This window comes from Dipodomys merriami, unplaced genomic scaffold (genome assembly GCF_024711535.1).
Source record: "Dipodomys merriami isolate MVZ:Mamm:240054 unplaced genomic scaffold, mDipMer1.0.p SCAF_59, whole genome shotgun sequence".
Classification (NCBI taxonomy): Eukaryota; Metazoa; Chordata; class Mammalia; order Rodentia; family Heteromyidae; genus Dipodomys; species Dipodomys merriami.
In genome coordinates this window covers 1,618,757-1,632,493 of record NW_027206168.1, presented here as the reverse complement: position 1 = coordinate 1,632,493, position 13,737 = coordinate 1,618,757, and the positions used below count along the sequence as shown (strand labels likewise).

Here is a 13,737-nt window from a genome sequence, read left to right as displayed (position 1 = left end):
TCTGAAATTTAAATTAGGAGGGTTATAACATTCATAAATCATGCAAAGAAATCATGCTAGAATATCATCTACTTTCAAGTCAGACAGACACACTTAATATCTAATTTGCAACCACATCGAGAATTTTGCATGCAAAGCCCAGACCCTATCATTTTAAAGAAACTTCTAGGGTGTTAAGAATGCTTGCCAAACTGTGGATGGAGAGGAACCACAGGGTAGGACCTACTGTGTTCACGGCAGCCTTGGAGGTATCTGCAAGGCTCGTCCTAAGTCTAGAGGATGAATGCAAAATGCACATACCGTCCTTGAGAATTGCTTCTTAAGTCGGTAGTCGAGTTCTTGGTAAGGAATACAAGAAGGCAAAAGGACAGCACAGGTCGTGTCCTGCTGCAAAAATGTCATATCTGGCTTCCAGGCCAGTGGAGCTTCAGGTGTTTGTGCAGTTTCCTCCATGGAGGAATATGATCTAGGCTTATGCTCCAATGTGACAAGGACCAGGCTGCACAACGCAAACCTTAAAGTGGCAAAAATAAACTCTATTTTAGATGTCTGTGAGTTCGGTTGGTTCAGCTCTGATCAACCCTGGACATGGACAGTCCCGGGGTCTGAATGGGCCAAGCTGAAGACCATTCATCCCCACCCTCCCCATTCCCCGCCAGTCCCCCATCCTTCATTTTTGGTGGAGTGTAACACAAGAAACACCTTGAAAGATGAACCAAGGACTTTATTTCCTTGAGTATTAATAGTGACCGAAGTGACTGAATTCTCCAGCCCCTCACCTGGATGGACTGATGCTGGAGAAGAAAGGTCTGGAAGCTCTCGGTGGATCTGAGCTCTGGGGCCACGGGTCTGTCACCGTGTGGATTGTGTTTTAAGTCAATCCACATCTCCGAGCTTTGGTTTTTCTCCCATGTAAAACACATACTCAGTTTACCTCGTGGGAAGCAGGATCACATGGAGGAACAGTGATGTATGTGCAAACGGTGGTCCAGTGCCTGAATGCAATATCGTGTTCTCCGGGGAAAAAGATGCTAGAGAGCAAAATTAAAAAGTAAATAAGTAAAAAGGAGAGCTCCGATTGTTCCCCCCTTAGAACGAGAAAGCAGGGACAAGCAATAGAGAATCCCTAAGGAGGGACCCCTACTCCAGACAAGCCAGCCAGACAGGTCGGGGGGTGGTGCTTGTCAAACAGGTAAAAAGGCAGCAAGTCACTTTGCCCTGGTCCCCCATTTAGATTGTCCCCTGCCCCTCACTTCCTGGGCCCAGTGGGTCTCTGGGGTTCTCGGTTACCAAGGACCAGAACGTCCCTAGCAACCGCTCAGCTCCGCCTCCCCACGAATCCACCAATCAGCTCCCGGCCTGGTCGGCTATTGAGTGGTCGGCGGGCGCTGACATCACAGATGGGGTTGACATCACAGATAGGGGTTGACATCACAGATGGAGTTTAACATAACCGATGAAGTCGACACCGCGGGGTCCGGGTCCGACCCGGTGGTAGATGAGGGGCCTGCGACCCTTCCTCCTCATCACCCCCTCCCTCTCCCTTCGACAGCCATCCACAGACAGGTGAGTGGACTCTACAGGTCTGCCCCGCCTCCAGGGAGACCCCCGCGGGGGGCCCCCTTCACGTGTCAGGGCTCCAACATCTGACCTCAGAATTCAGAATTCGGAATTCAGGGCAGACCTGAAGTCCTGCAGCGTTCTTCCCTGCCTGCCCTGTCTCTCGCCTCCTCTCCCCCAATAAAAGCCTAGGCCCTTCCCTTATGCCCTTTCTGCTGCTTTCCAGGGATTATTTGGGATTGCATATACCAGGAAAAGCCCTCCCCCCCCCCAAGTCTGCTAACTTGCACCTCTTCAACTGTTGCCAGTGCATTGCTCCTCCACAGTGCTGCTCTATGAAGTTCCCTGACTTCTCTATCTCTAAACAATGTATCCAATTTCTTTCTTCAATTCAATCTTAACTAGAAGCTAAACATGCTCTGCTAGAATTTGAACTCAGGGTCTTGCATTTGCTTGCTTGCTTGCTTGTCTAGTTGGCATTCTACCACTTGAGCCATGCCTCCAGCCCTGGTTTTTTTGCTCTTTGTTTGGTGTCTAGTAAATATGTTTTTTTGCTTGGGCTGGCCTCGAATTGGGATCCTGTGGATTGCAGGTGTCAGCCATGGTGCCCAGTAAGTCATAGCTTTTAAAAACAGAGAACTGTAACAAGTTTGGCAGAATCTGCCAGTGAACTTGTCTGTGACTGAAGTTTTTTTTGAGGAAGGATTTTAGGCGGTAGGTTCAATCTGTTTAATTACTAATAAGACTAGGTAGGTTATCTATCTCTTCTCTCTCTAGTCAGTTTTCAAAGATTTTTATCCATTTCGTCTACGCTGTCAAATTTCTTGGCCGAAAGCTGTTGCAAGTTTGTTTTATTATTCCATTATTGCTGGTTTCTAGCAATAGTAATTTTCTTCTCCTTTTCTATTTTGACAAATTTACCAAGCTTATTTTATTGATAAGGATCATTGTTTTTCCCCCCTTATTTGGCCAGGTATTATTTCATAAAATGTTGTCTTTGTTATTCCTTCCTTCCACTCTGGGATTTCTTTCTTTTATATTGTTTGGGTGAAAACACTGGTCACTGATTTTTGCCTATTCTTATTTTCTAATATAAACACACAAAGCCATAGCCTTTCCTACAGTTGATATTTTATCTCTCATCACGATACTTCTTGTTCTGATATCTAGTTGGTTTAATATTAACCCAATCACTTCAGTGTTCTTTTGATTAGTGTTTACATGGTGTATGTTTTCACATTGTTTTAGTTATATGACACAAATTTTGCTATGCTGTTTTTATTCTCATGTAGTTAGAGGTATTTTCTAATATCCTAATGTGATTTCTTTATTCTTTTATGAGTTATTTAGAACTGTGTTGTTTAGATTCCCTCTATTTGGGGATTTTCCAAATATCTTTCATCATGGATTTGTAATTTAATTGTGATATGTTCAGGAAATGTTTGTACTTTGTATGATTTTACTATCTCATGATTATTGAGCCTTGTTTTGTGTCCCTTTATAAGGTCTACATTGTGCCTTTGGAAGTAGAATGCAGTGTATCCCTGGGGTGGAGTGTTTTCATAGATGTACATTAGATCCTGGTGGCTTTATGTTCAAATATTCCACAAAAAATATATATTTATATCATACAATAAATATATGTTTATTTTATATAATACACTTGTATTTTTATAAATAAATATATATAAGTATACACCAATATACTTTTTCTCTGATTTACTATAGATGTGTGACTGTATGGGTTGTAACACAATTGTGGCTTTGCCTCAAATTTGCTTTTGTCAGTCTTTGTGATATCTGTTTATATTAATGATTATGCAAAATAATTACTTCAGCTTTCTTTTGATTAGTGTTTACATGGTATCTGTTTTCATTTGTATTTATAACACACTTTTACATTTAATGAGATTTGTTTCTAGCTAGCACATAATTTAATATTCCTGTTTAAGATTCATCCTGACAGCCTATGCCTTTTACTCATATTTAGACCATGTATTATAAATGTGACTTGCAAAATAGTTGGACTTGTATTAATCTTCTAGCTGTTTGTGTGTGGGTGTGTGTTTGTATATGTATGTGTATACTAAGACTGGGGCTTGTATTCAAAGTCTTGCCATTTCACTCAAGGCTGATGCTCTGCTACTTGAACCATGACTCCAGCTCTGGCTTTTGTTTGTGTTGGTCATGATGCTTGAAATCAGGGCCTAGGAACTGTTCCTGAGCTCTTTTGCTCAAGGCTAGTGCTCTCCCTATTTGAGCCACAGTGCCACTTCTGGTTTTCTGGTGGTTAATTGGAGATAAGAGTCACACAGACTTTCCTGTCTGGGCTGGCTTTAAACCATGATCTTCTTGAGTAGCTGGGATTACAGACGTGAGCCACCAGCACCCAGCAAGCTCTGGCTTTTTATTGGTTAATATGAGATAAGAATCTCATGAACTTTTCTGCCTGGGCTGGCTTTGAAAGTTGATTCTCAGATCTCAGCCTCTTCAGTCACTAGGATAATCGATGTAAGCTTTTCGCATCTGGCTATTGTCTTTTTCTTCATCTTATTTTCATACCTCTTCTCTTTTGCTTCTAATTATATCTCCTTTTTAGTTTATGATTTTTCTCCAGTCTCAGTTTTTTAACTAGAACTCTTTTTTTTCTTTTTTAATTTCTTAGAAGTTATTCCAGGTTATTTGAAAACTTGTTGGTGTTTGGGCCAGGAGACTTTCACAAAATATTAAGGTGCTTTTCAAAAAGCTTTCATGTATATGAATTATCTAAATTGCTAATCACTACAGTAGAGGTTAAAATTTGGAAACAAAACATGTAAATTCTTCAAAAATAATCACCATAGCTCATTATGTACTAATAGCATATTACTTAAAAAAAAGATTTTCTAAAACCAAAATAATTTACTGAGAAGAGTGTTATGGTTTGGATCTTGGGGAAAGTGCTTTGCTGTCTAGCTGAGTAGCTCAGCACCCATGTCTGCATTTTCTCCATAGGGTAAGCGGTGCTAACATATGTCATGCTAGCTCTGGACAATTAACTCTGTTGAACATTTTTGAGACAATGAATGTTTAGGAAAAAAAGAAGAAGAGGGCTGGGAAGTGGCTCTGTGGTAGAGTGCTTGCCTTGCATGCATGAGGCCCTGGGTTCGATTCCTCAGCACCACATAAACAAAAAGAAAAAAGCCGGAAGTGGCGCTGTGGCTCAAGTGGTAGAGCACTAGCCTTGAGCTGAAGAGCTGAGGGACAGCACCCAGGCCCAGAGTTCAGGCCCCATGACTGGATCCAAAAAATAAAAATAAAAAAATAAATAAAATTTAAAAAAGAAGACAAATGGAATCTGAGTATTGATCAAATAATTCAAACTCTTTCACTCCTAGGAAGGTCTTAGATATGCTTATTAGCCGATGACTAGTATTCTCAAGAGTGTATTATGTCGTTTTCACTTCTCACAGGATAATTTAAATATTGCTCCATTCCACATAAGTGATCATTATAAAGGTGGCTGTCCATCTAAATCATCCATCAGTTGTGCTGTATTACTGCCACAACTTAACAACTTCTATTTGATAAATTCTATGATAATTTTTTAAAGTTTTGCCTCAAGCCATTATTTTGGTAAGAGTTGAGTTAGAAGAGTTTTGTTTTTTTTTAAATATGAGCACATGTATTTATCATTTTTGACATTCTTTGTTTCTTTGTGCTTAGGCCAAGTTTCCATCTTGTTCACTCCCTTTAACAGCTCTTTCCTTGCACATCTGCTGCTGCTGCTGTTGAATTCCTTTGACTTTGATTTCAAAACATTTTTATTTCCTTTTCCTTTTTGGTTGGCTGTGGGGCTTGTACTCAGGGCCTGGGCACTGTCCCTGAGCAATTTTTGCTTAAGGCTAGTACTCTACCCATTTGAGCCACAGCTCTACTTACTTCTGTTTTTCTGGTGCTTCATTGGAGATGAGAGTCTCACAGACTTTTCTGTCCAGGCTGGTTTTGAATCGTGATCCTCAGATCTCAGCTTTCTGCGTAGCTAGGATTACAGGTGTCAGCCACCAGTGCCAGGCTCATTTTCCTTTTTTGAAGGATTTGTGGTTTGTTTTTTATTTTACTGGACATAGAATTATAGGTTTATACTTTCTTCCAGTCATGAGAATAGTTGTTTAGGGTTGGGATGGTAGCTCAAGAATAGAGGCTGATATCTGAGGATAGAGATTCAAAGCCAGATTGGTCAGACAAATCTAAGCGACTCTTTTTATTTTTGTCAGCTGTGGGTCTTGAACTCGGCCTGGGCACTGTCCCTCAGCTCTTCAGCTCAAGGCAAGTGCCCTATCATTTGTGCCACAGCGCCACTTCTAGTTTTCTGGTGGTTTATTGGAGATAAGAGTCTCATGGACCTTCCTACCTGGGCTAGCTTTGAACCATGATCCTCAGATCTCAGCCTCCTTGTGTAGCTAGGATTACAGCGTGAGCCACCAGCACCCAGCTCTAAGTGACTCTTATTTCTAATTCACCAGCAAAAGACTAGAAATGGAGGTGTAGCTCAAGTGGTAAAGCTCCAACTTTGAGTGAAAAAAAAATCAAGCCAAGAGTGCTGGTACCAGCCCCCGTCCCCCCACCCGGACACACAATTTCAAGTCAAATACATTGGTGCATATTTGTAATCCCAACTACTTGAGAGGCAGACACAAAAAGATGATAAGTGTATCAAAACCAAAAATACAAACACAAGTTCAAGAGATAGAGCATTTGCCTATTATGCTTAAGGCCCTGGACTCAATCTTTAGTGCCACAAAAAAAAATTAACAATTAAACAACCAGGTTGAAGAAGGTGGTGTCAATTCATTCTAGAGACATAGCAATGAACAAGAAACCATTCTAACATATTATCAGGCAAAGTGTATACCACAAGTTAGAATGCATATTGCTGTAGCTAGGCATTCTAATACTAGATTGAAGAGCAGTGGAGAGTGGACATCCTTGTCTCATTCCTGAGTTTAGTGGAAATGGCTTTAGTTTTTCACCATTGAGTACAATGCTGGCTGTAGGTTTGTCATATACAGCCTTTATTGTATTGAGGAATGTTCTATGGATTTCTAATTTTTCCAGAACCTTCGTCATAAAGGGGTATTGGATCTTGTCAAATGCATTTTCTGCATCTATTGAGATAATCATGTGGTTCTTATCCACTAACTTGTTCTTGTTGAATGATGAATTATATTAATTGATTTGCATATATTGAACCAGCTTTGCATCCCTGAAATGAATCTGTGTATTATGAGTTCTATCGCATTGCATGAATGTGAGTTCATGTGGTCTTTGACCACATTTAGATGGTTCCCAAGTTTCATATATGTGACTGTCTATTTTGCTTTTCCCTTTTCTTATTAAAAAAAATAAAACAGGAGACACATACAGATCCTATTTGGGCATCATGAATCATTTCAATACTTCCTTGATGATTAATTATACCCAAGCAAAACCAGGGCCCGTCAACTTCCTCCCGGCCATCACGTCCCTGGAATCAAGCTACAAGGACCGCTTTCCCCACCGCAACCTGACCCATACATTGAGCCTGCCATGGAGGCCAAACACGTACTACAGAGTGTCCTCCGACTTCCCTAACTTGGGCTCCTACTGCACTCGAGCGCAGAGGGTGGGCGAGAGCACCATGGTGCCCTTTGTTTCCAACAGAACAACGCTCTTCACCAAGTACACTCATGAGGACTGGTACAAGTCCAACTACGACAGTTTCCAGGAGTCCAACACATCACGACACAATTCAGAGAAACTCAGAGTGGATACATCCCGCCTCATTCAAGAGAAATATCAGCAAATCAGAAAAACCCAGGTGGACACGACTCAAAACCTGGGAGAACGCGTCAATGACATAGCGTTTTGGAAGTCTGAAATCATTAATGAGTTGGATGAGATGATCGCAGAGACAAATGCCCTGACGGATATGAGGAGACGATTGGAGAGGACACTGACAGAGACAGAAGCCCCTCTACAGGTAAGTAGGAGGGCTGACCACAAAGGCCATGTCCTACCCGGGTGATAGCTTGGTGAATGAATTTTGGAACTGCTTTATATATCAAATCCTGCTATATTGCACCACCAGCAGCAACCGCTTGTCCATACACCTTTAAGTGGGTTTACTAGTAGCAAAAACATTGCTATTTTTATCCACTGTCTAGAACCACCATTGTAAGAAGGAATTCTGGCTGCATCTGAGGGGCGTGTTGAACTCAGAGCTTGGAGCTTGTTAGGCTGGCACGCTATCACTTGATCCATGCCACCATGCCATCAGCCTGGCTTTTTGCTGGTTGTTTGGAAGATGGGAGTCTCACAGACTTTTATGCCTGGGGTTGGCCTTGAATCGCAGACCTCTGGATCTCAGCCTAGGATTTACTTGCTGGCAACTCAATGGGACACACAGGGTTTTCAGGTGGAATGCCATCTTCTCATCTCTTAAATGGGTGGCTTTGTTCACTAGGTTAGGAAGTAAAATTTAAGAACAACAATTTTTCAACAAAAATTACTCTCTTCGTTATATACACAGCCTCTGGCTGTGTATATTATGATGTTGTTATCAAATGAGACCATTTTGGGAGATGGAGGGATTTTTATTGGGTAGAAAAATGGAACAGAGGGCAGGTTGGTTGCCATGGTAACTGAATTGACTTGGGTTCCTGTCACCTGACCAATGGGCCCTCCAAATCCATTCTGCCTTCCACTATTGAAAGAACACATTCCATATTTGAGGATGTGCAAAGAAGATAACTCTGTGTGTGTGTGTGTGTGTGTGTGTGTGTGTGTGTGTGTGTGTGTGTGTGTGTGTGTGTGTGTTGGTACTGGAGGTTTCCATTCAAGCCCTATGTTCTTGCTCATTTTTTTTTCTTGCTCATGGCTGGTGCTATACCACTTGAGCCATGCCTGCAGCCTGGCTTTTTGCTGGTTAACTGGAGAGGATGTCTTTTGGACTTTCTGACCAGGTTGGCTTTGAACTTTGATCTTCCAGATCTCAGTCTCCTGAGTATCTAAGATGACAAGTATGATCTATCAGGGCTTAGTTTATGTGACTTATTCCTTCATGAAAAGCATTGATGATAGACTTGTATCATCGCATCTGCCTTATAAGAGTTCAGAAAAGGCCGGGTGCCTAGCTACTCAGGAGGCTGAGATCTGAGGATTGCAGTTCAAAGCCTGCCTAGGGAAAATAAAAGTCTCTGCAAGACTCTTCGGTCCAATTGACCATTCAAAAATTGGAGCTGTGGCTCAAAGTGGTAGAGCCATTAGCCTTCAGCAAAAAGAGCTCAGGGACAGGGAGCAGGCCCTGAGAAATGTTTAGAAGACCTAAGTGTTGGAAATCTGGAAGAATGAGGAGTGTTGAGCATCTTTGAGTGCTATCATTTTTTATTTCCTCGCCACTAACTGCAAATACCCACAAATACACACAGCTCCAAGATCCTCCACAAGGCTGCTCATGCACATGTGCTGTCTTTTTAAAGTGATTAGCCCCAAATTGCTGACAAATCTGAAACCCTTCTATGCCTCCCCCACCCCCATCCCAGCCTTCAAGGACTGAAAGTCTCCTCAAAATCACAGGCACCACTCTCTAACTTCAATTCCACATGAGATTTTTCTGACTTCTCTTCACTGGCCTTTCTGTGGTGACATCTGTCAGTGAGAGGGTGCTAACGTGACTTGTCTCTGTTGTTGGTGGGTGTCCAGATGTTTTGTGTGTTGGCACACTTCACTGTCATCATTGCTAGGGCCTGGTTAAAATTAGAGTTAGTCACCTAAACAGTACATCTCAAAATGGCAAAATACAGATAATCGAGTGTAAGGAAGATGGTTAAAGCTTAACAATACAACATAAATTTAATCAGTAAGTAGCCATCTTTGGCCAAATTTGGGATTATTAAAGCAATGGTTCTTTTTTTTTTCCCACACAGCTTCTTTTTGTCTTTTTTTTTTTTTTTGGGTCTGGTTGTGGGGTCTGAACTCTGGGCCTGGGTGCTGTCCCTCAGCTCTTCAGCTCAAGGCTAGCGCTCTACTACTAGATCCACAGTGCCACTTCCGGCTTTTTTCTTTTTGCTTATGTGGTGCTGAGGAATCTAACCCAGGGCCTCAGGCATGCAAGGCAAGCACTCTACCACTGAGCCACCTTCCCAGCCCCTCCTGGAGACTCTTATCTCCAATGAACCAGCAAAAAGCCAGAAGTAGAGTTGTGTCTTGCGGGAAAGAGTCCTGAGTGAAAAAAGCCAAGTGAGAGTGTAAGGCCCTGAGTTCAAGCCCTAGAAGAATCTTCATAAAAGATTAGAGATTTCCTCAAAGATATGGTTCAATGATATTCCATCAAAATTAGTTACATGCTCTTATAAAAAAAAAAGCTTCTAGAAAATTTAACATTATGTGGTAATTCCATGTCATGAAATAGTTTTTAGAAAGCCTTTGAGTAGCAACATAATGTCTGTGCATGCATAATTTATCGTTAGCAATTTATGATGCTTTTCACTGGAGTCATTTACGTACTCTGTCTCAAAAAATGTTTTATAGTCTGGCTCTGCTATTTAATATAAATCTTCAAAAAGTATAATACAAAATTATAAGGATAATAAAAAATTAAAATGCATGAATGAAACACTGGTAGGATTATGATTGAATCATATTCTCTATATTTTTATCCTTAGTGGATCGAAGCATATTATTATTTTATAATCAGGTAACTTAGAAATGGTTTTTTAGGGCTGGGAAGGTGGTTCAGTGGTAGAGCGCTTGCCTTGCGTGCCTTAGGCCCTGGGTTCGATTCCTCAGCACCACATAAGCAAAAAGAAAAAAGCCAGAAGTGGTGCTGTGGCTCAAGTGGTAGAGCACTAGCCTTGAGCTGAAGAGCTGAGGGACAGCGCCTAGGCCCAGAGGTTAGGCCTCAAAAATGATTTTTTTAAACAATGGTCACATGGGTTTTTGGCTCCACAATATTTTGATACCAAAAATAATCATGTCTTCTTCAGGAGTATTTGGAAATATTCTGAAGTCTATGTTTCATGCTATCAAATTATTTCTCTTAAATCATTGCCAAATAATTTTCCAATTGGTGGGAGTAATAGTCAGATACTTGTTTTCTTTTCATCTTTAAATCAATACCCCAAATCAACATTTTGTCCCAAATTATTTTGAAATGTTCTTTCTCTTTTTAACCAGCAGAAAGAATTATTTAGTTCTTACAGTCTTTTCATGCTTGATTTCCACAGGATGGCTTTAAGAGATGACATTGGGAGTATTTGTTGCTTTTTTTGTATTAGAGCTCACCTTATTGCTCCGGTACTCACCTTAGTGTGGCTTTTTCACTCAGCTGGTACTCTACCATTTGAGTCATGCCTCCAGTCCTGCATTTCACTGGCTAATTGGAAATGGAATCTTGCAGACATCTCTGTCCAGGCTGACCTAAAACCATGATACTCCAGATCTCAGCCTCCTGAGTAGAGAGGATTATAGGCATAAGTGCTTTTTGGCTACTTTTGAAACAAGAACTGCTAGTCATTGATCGAGATCATTGATATTAATATATTCTGTTATTTTGGATGTGTTACTTAGGTTACCCGAGAATGTCTATTTCATCGGGAGAAGAGAATGGGAGTTGATCTAGTTCATGATGATGTCGAAAGAGAATTGTTGATGGTAAGTATGGAGAAAACAAGTTGGTAACAGCAGCAGCACTGTTGTAAACATGCTTAAGGTACAGAAATATAAATGAAGTATCATAAAGTCACTTATAAATAAAGGCTTAGGCCATCTAGCATTTTCAGTATAAGTTATACAGATATTGAGAAATAGCAAAATACAGAAAACAGAGGAACAATGGAGCTTTTAGCTCCATTAGGCAGAAATTGGTGTCGACTTTTGAGTATTTCAGTCATTACATTTCCTCTGTCAACAGCCATCCCACACAATAATACACAGAGACCCCAGATGCTGGTGGCTCACACCTGTAATCCTAGCTACTCAGGAAACTGAGATCCAAGGATCATGGTTCAAAGGCAGCCTAGGCAGGAAAGTCTGTGAGACGCTTATCACCAATTAACCACCAGAAAAGCTGGAAGTGGAGCTATGGCTCAAATTGATAGAGTGCTAGCATTGAGCGAAGAGCTCAGGGACAGTGCCCTGGCCCCGAGTTGAAGCCCCATGACTGACAAAACAACAAAACCAAACAAAACGCAGAGACATGTCTTCAAGATTAGAATCATACTGTATTCATGGATTTGAGCAGTGCTGTCTTTAAACTTTTATTTGGTCAATTTTACCTTGTCACTAGATATTCCCTTAAGATGATTTTTACAATGATGACACCATCTTCTACATTGTAAATGTGCTGTTATTAAATTCTGATAAGATAGTTATATTTATTTCCTTATTTTTTTATTTATATGGGGGTTTGAACTCAGGCCTTCAGCTTGCTAAATAGGAACTCTGCCACAGAAGGCATTCCCCTTCCAGTTTTTGCTTTAGGATTTTTTTTTTTTTACATTTATGCCTGGTCAATCTGGACTACGCTCCTCCTATTTATACTTTCTGAAATAGCTAGATTGACAGACACTTGCCATCATACATGGCTTGTTTGTTGAAATAGAGTTTTGCCAATTATTTTGCCTGGGCTTTTCTTCATCTGTGATCCTCCTGATCTCTGCCTCCCTGAATAGCTATAATTACAGGATTCTGGATCCCCTGGTAATCTTAATGAACTGGCAGTGCCTCAAAGATCTAAGTCATGAAAAAAAATATGGGGCTGGGAATGTGGCTTAGTGATAGAGTGCTTGCCTAGCATGCATGAAGCCCTGGGTCTGATTCCTCCATACCACATACAGTGCCAGAAGTGGCACTGTAGCTCAAGTGGTAGAGTGCTAGTCTTGAGCAAAAAAGCTCAGGAACAGAACCCAGGCCCTGAGTTCAAGCCCTAGGACTGGCAAAAAAAAAAAAAGAAATATGATTGAAATAAATGGACACACCATGTTTACATTTTGGAAGAATTAATTGTGCTAAGATGGTACTACTAAGTTGATCGAGAGACTTGACACAACTTTTCATGAAATCTCAGCTGACTTCCTAGTAGAAATGGGTTACTGCATCCTAAAATTCACATTGTAATCTAAGGGATGCAGAAGAACCAAAATAATAATATTGAAAAAGAATGAAGTTGGAGGGCTCACACTTCCCAACTAAAACACTCAGCGTGAACCTAAGTACATAAGACAGGGCCATGCAGCTCCTGCAAAAAGTTGTGCAGACAAATGGATGGACCAGATGGGAGGATTGAGGGGGAAAAAAACCCTCACTGTATCCAAACACTGTAATCAAACACCATGTCTTTGACATGCTAGCCAAGACTTATTCAATGGCAAATGGATGATTTCTTCAACAGATGTGTTTAGACCTTTGCATAGCCTGGGCAGAAAAGTCTGTGAGACTCTTATCTCCAATTTACCAGCAAAAAAGCTGGAAGTGGAGTTTTGGCTCAAGTTGTAGAATGCCAGCCTTGAACGGAAACAGCCAAGTCAGAGTGTGAGGCCCTGAGTTCAAACCTCAGTACCAGCACACACAAAGCAAATGGATCAGAGATTGTAATTTAAGAGATCAAATGGAAAACCTCTTAAAGGAAAAATGTACACAAAAAAGATCTATTACATTGGAGTTGGTGAGAGTTTCTTAGCTATGACACAAAAGGCACAAATAACCAAAGTAAATGTGGATGACCTGGACATGATCACAATCAAAAATTTCAACATCATCAGCAAAGTGAAAGCAAAATCTTCTTTAGTAATTTTTAATTTCCTATGCTGATCCTTTAGACTTGAACTCAGGGCCTGAGCACTGTCTATGAGCTTTTATGCTCAAGCCTAGTGTACAACCACTTGAGCCACAGCACCACTTCTGGCCTTTGGGTGATTAATTGGAGTAAAAAATCTGACAGGATTTCCAGCCCTGGCTGGCTTCAAACTGTGATCCTTAGATCTCAGCCTCCTGAGTAGCAAGGATTACAGGTATGAATCCCTGGCACCCAGCTCCCTACTTTAGTGTCTTTTTAAAAAGACAAATAACCCACTTTTAAAAAATGAACAAATGATCTAAATCAACAGTTCTTCAAGGACGATATGCAATAGACCCATGTATATATAATACTCACCTCAA

At 40.9% G+C, this 13,737-nt stretch overlaps 1 protein-coding gene across 1 annotated transcript in view; it reads left to right on the top strand.

Moving 5' to 3' along the window:
* Nucleotides 1–1,419: 1,419 nt before the first annotated feature.
* Nucleotides 1,420–13,737, top strand: part of Tekt3 (tektin 3) — a 31,390-nt gene continuing 19,072 nt past the window's right edge. Inside the window, exons 1-3 of the mRNA XM_070001347.1 lie at nucleotides 1,420–1,566; nucleotides 6,954–7,561; nucleotides 11,149–11,232. Coding sequence (XP_069857448.1) covers nucleotides 6,983–7,561; nucleotides 11,149–11,232 — 663 coding nt within the window. The 5' untranslated portion in view covers nucleotides 1,420–1,566; nucleotides 6,954–6,982. The remainder of the gene's footprint in view (nucleotides 1,567–6,953; nucleotides 7,562–11,148; nucleotides 11,233–13,737) is intronic.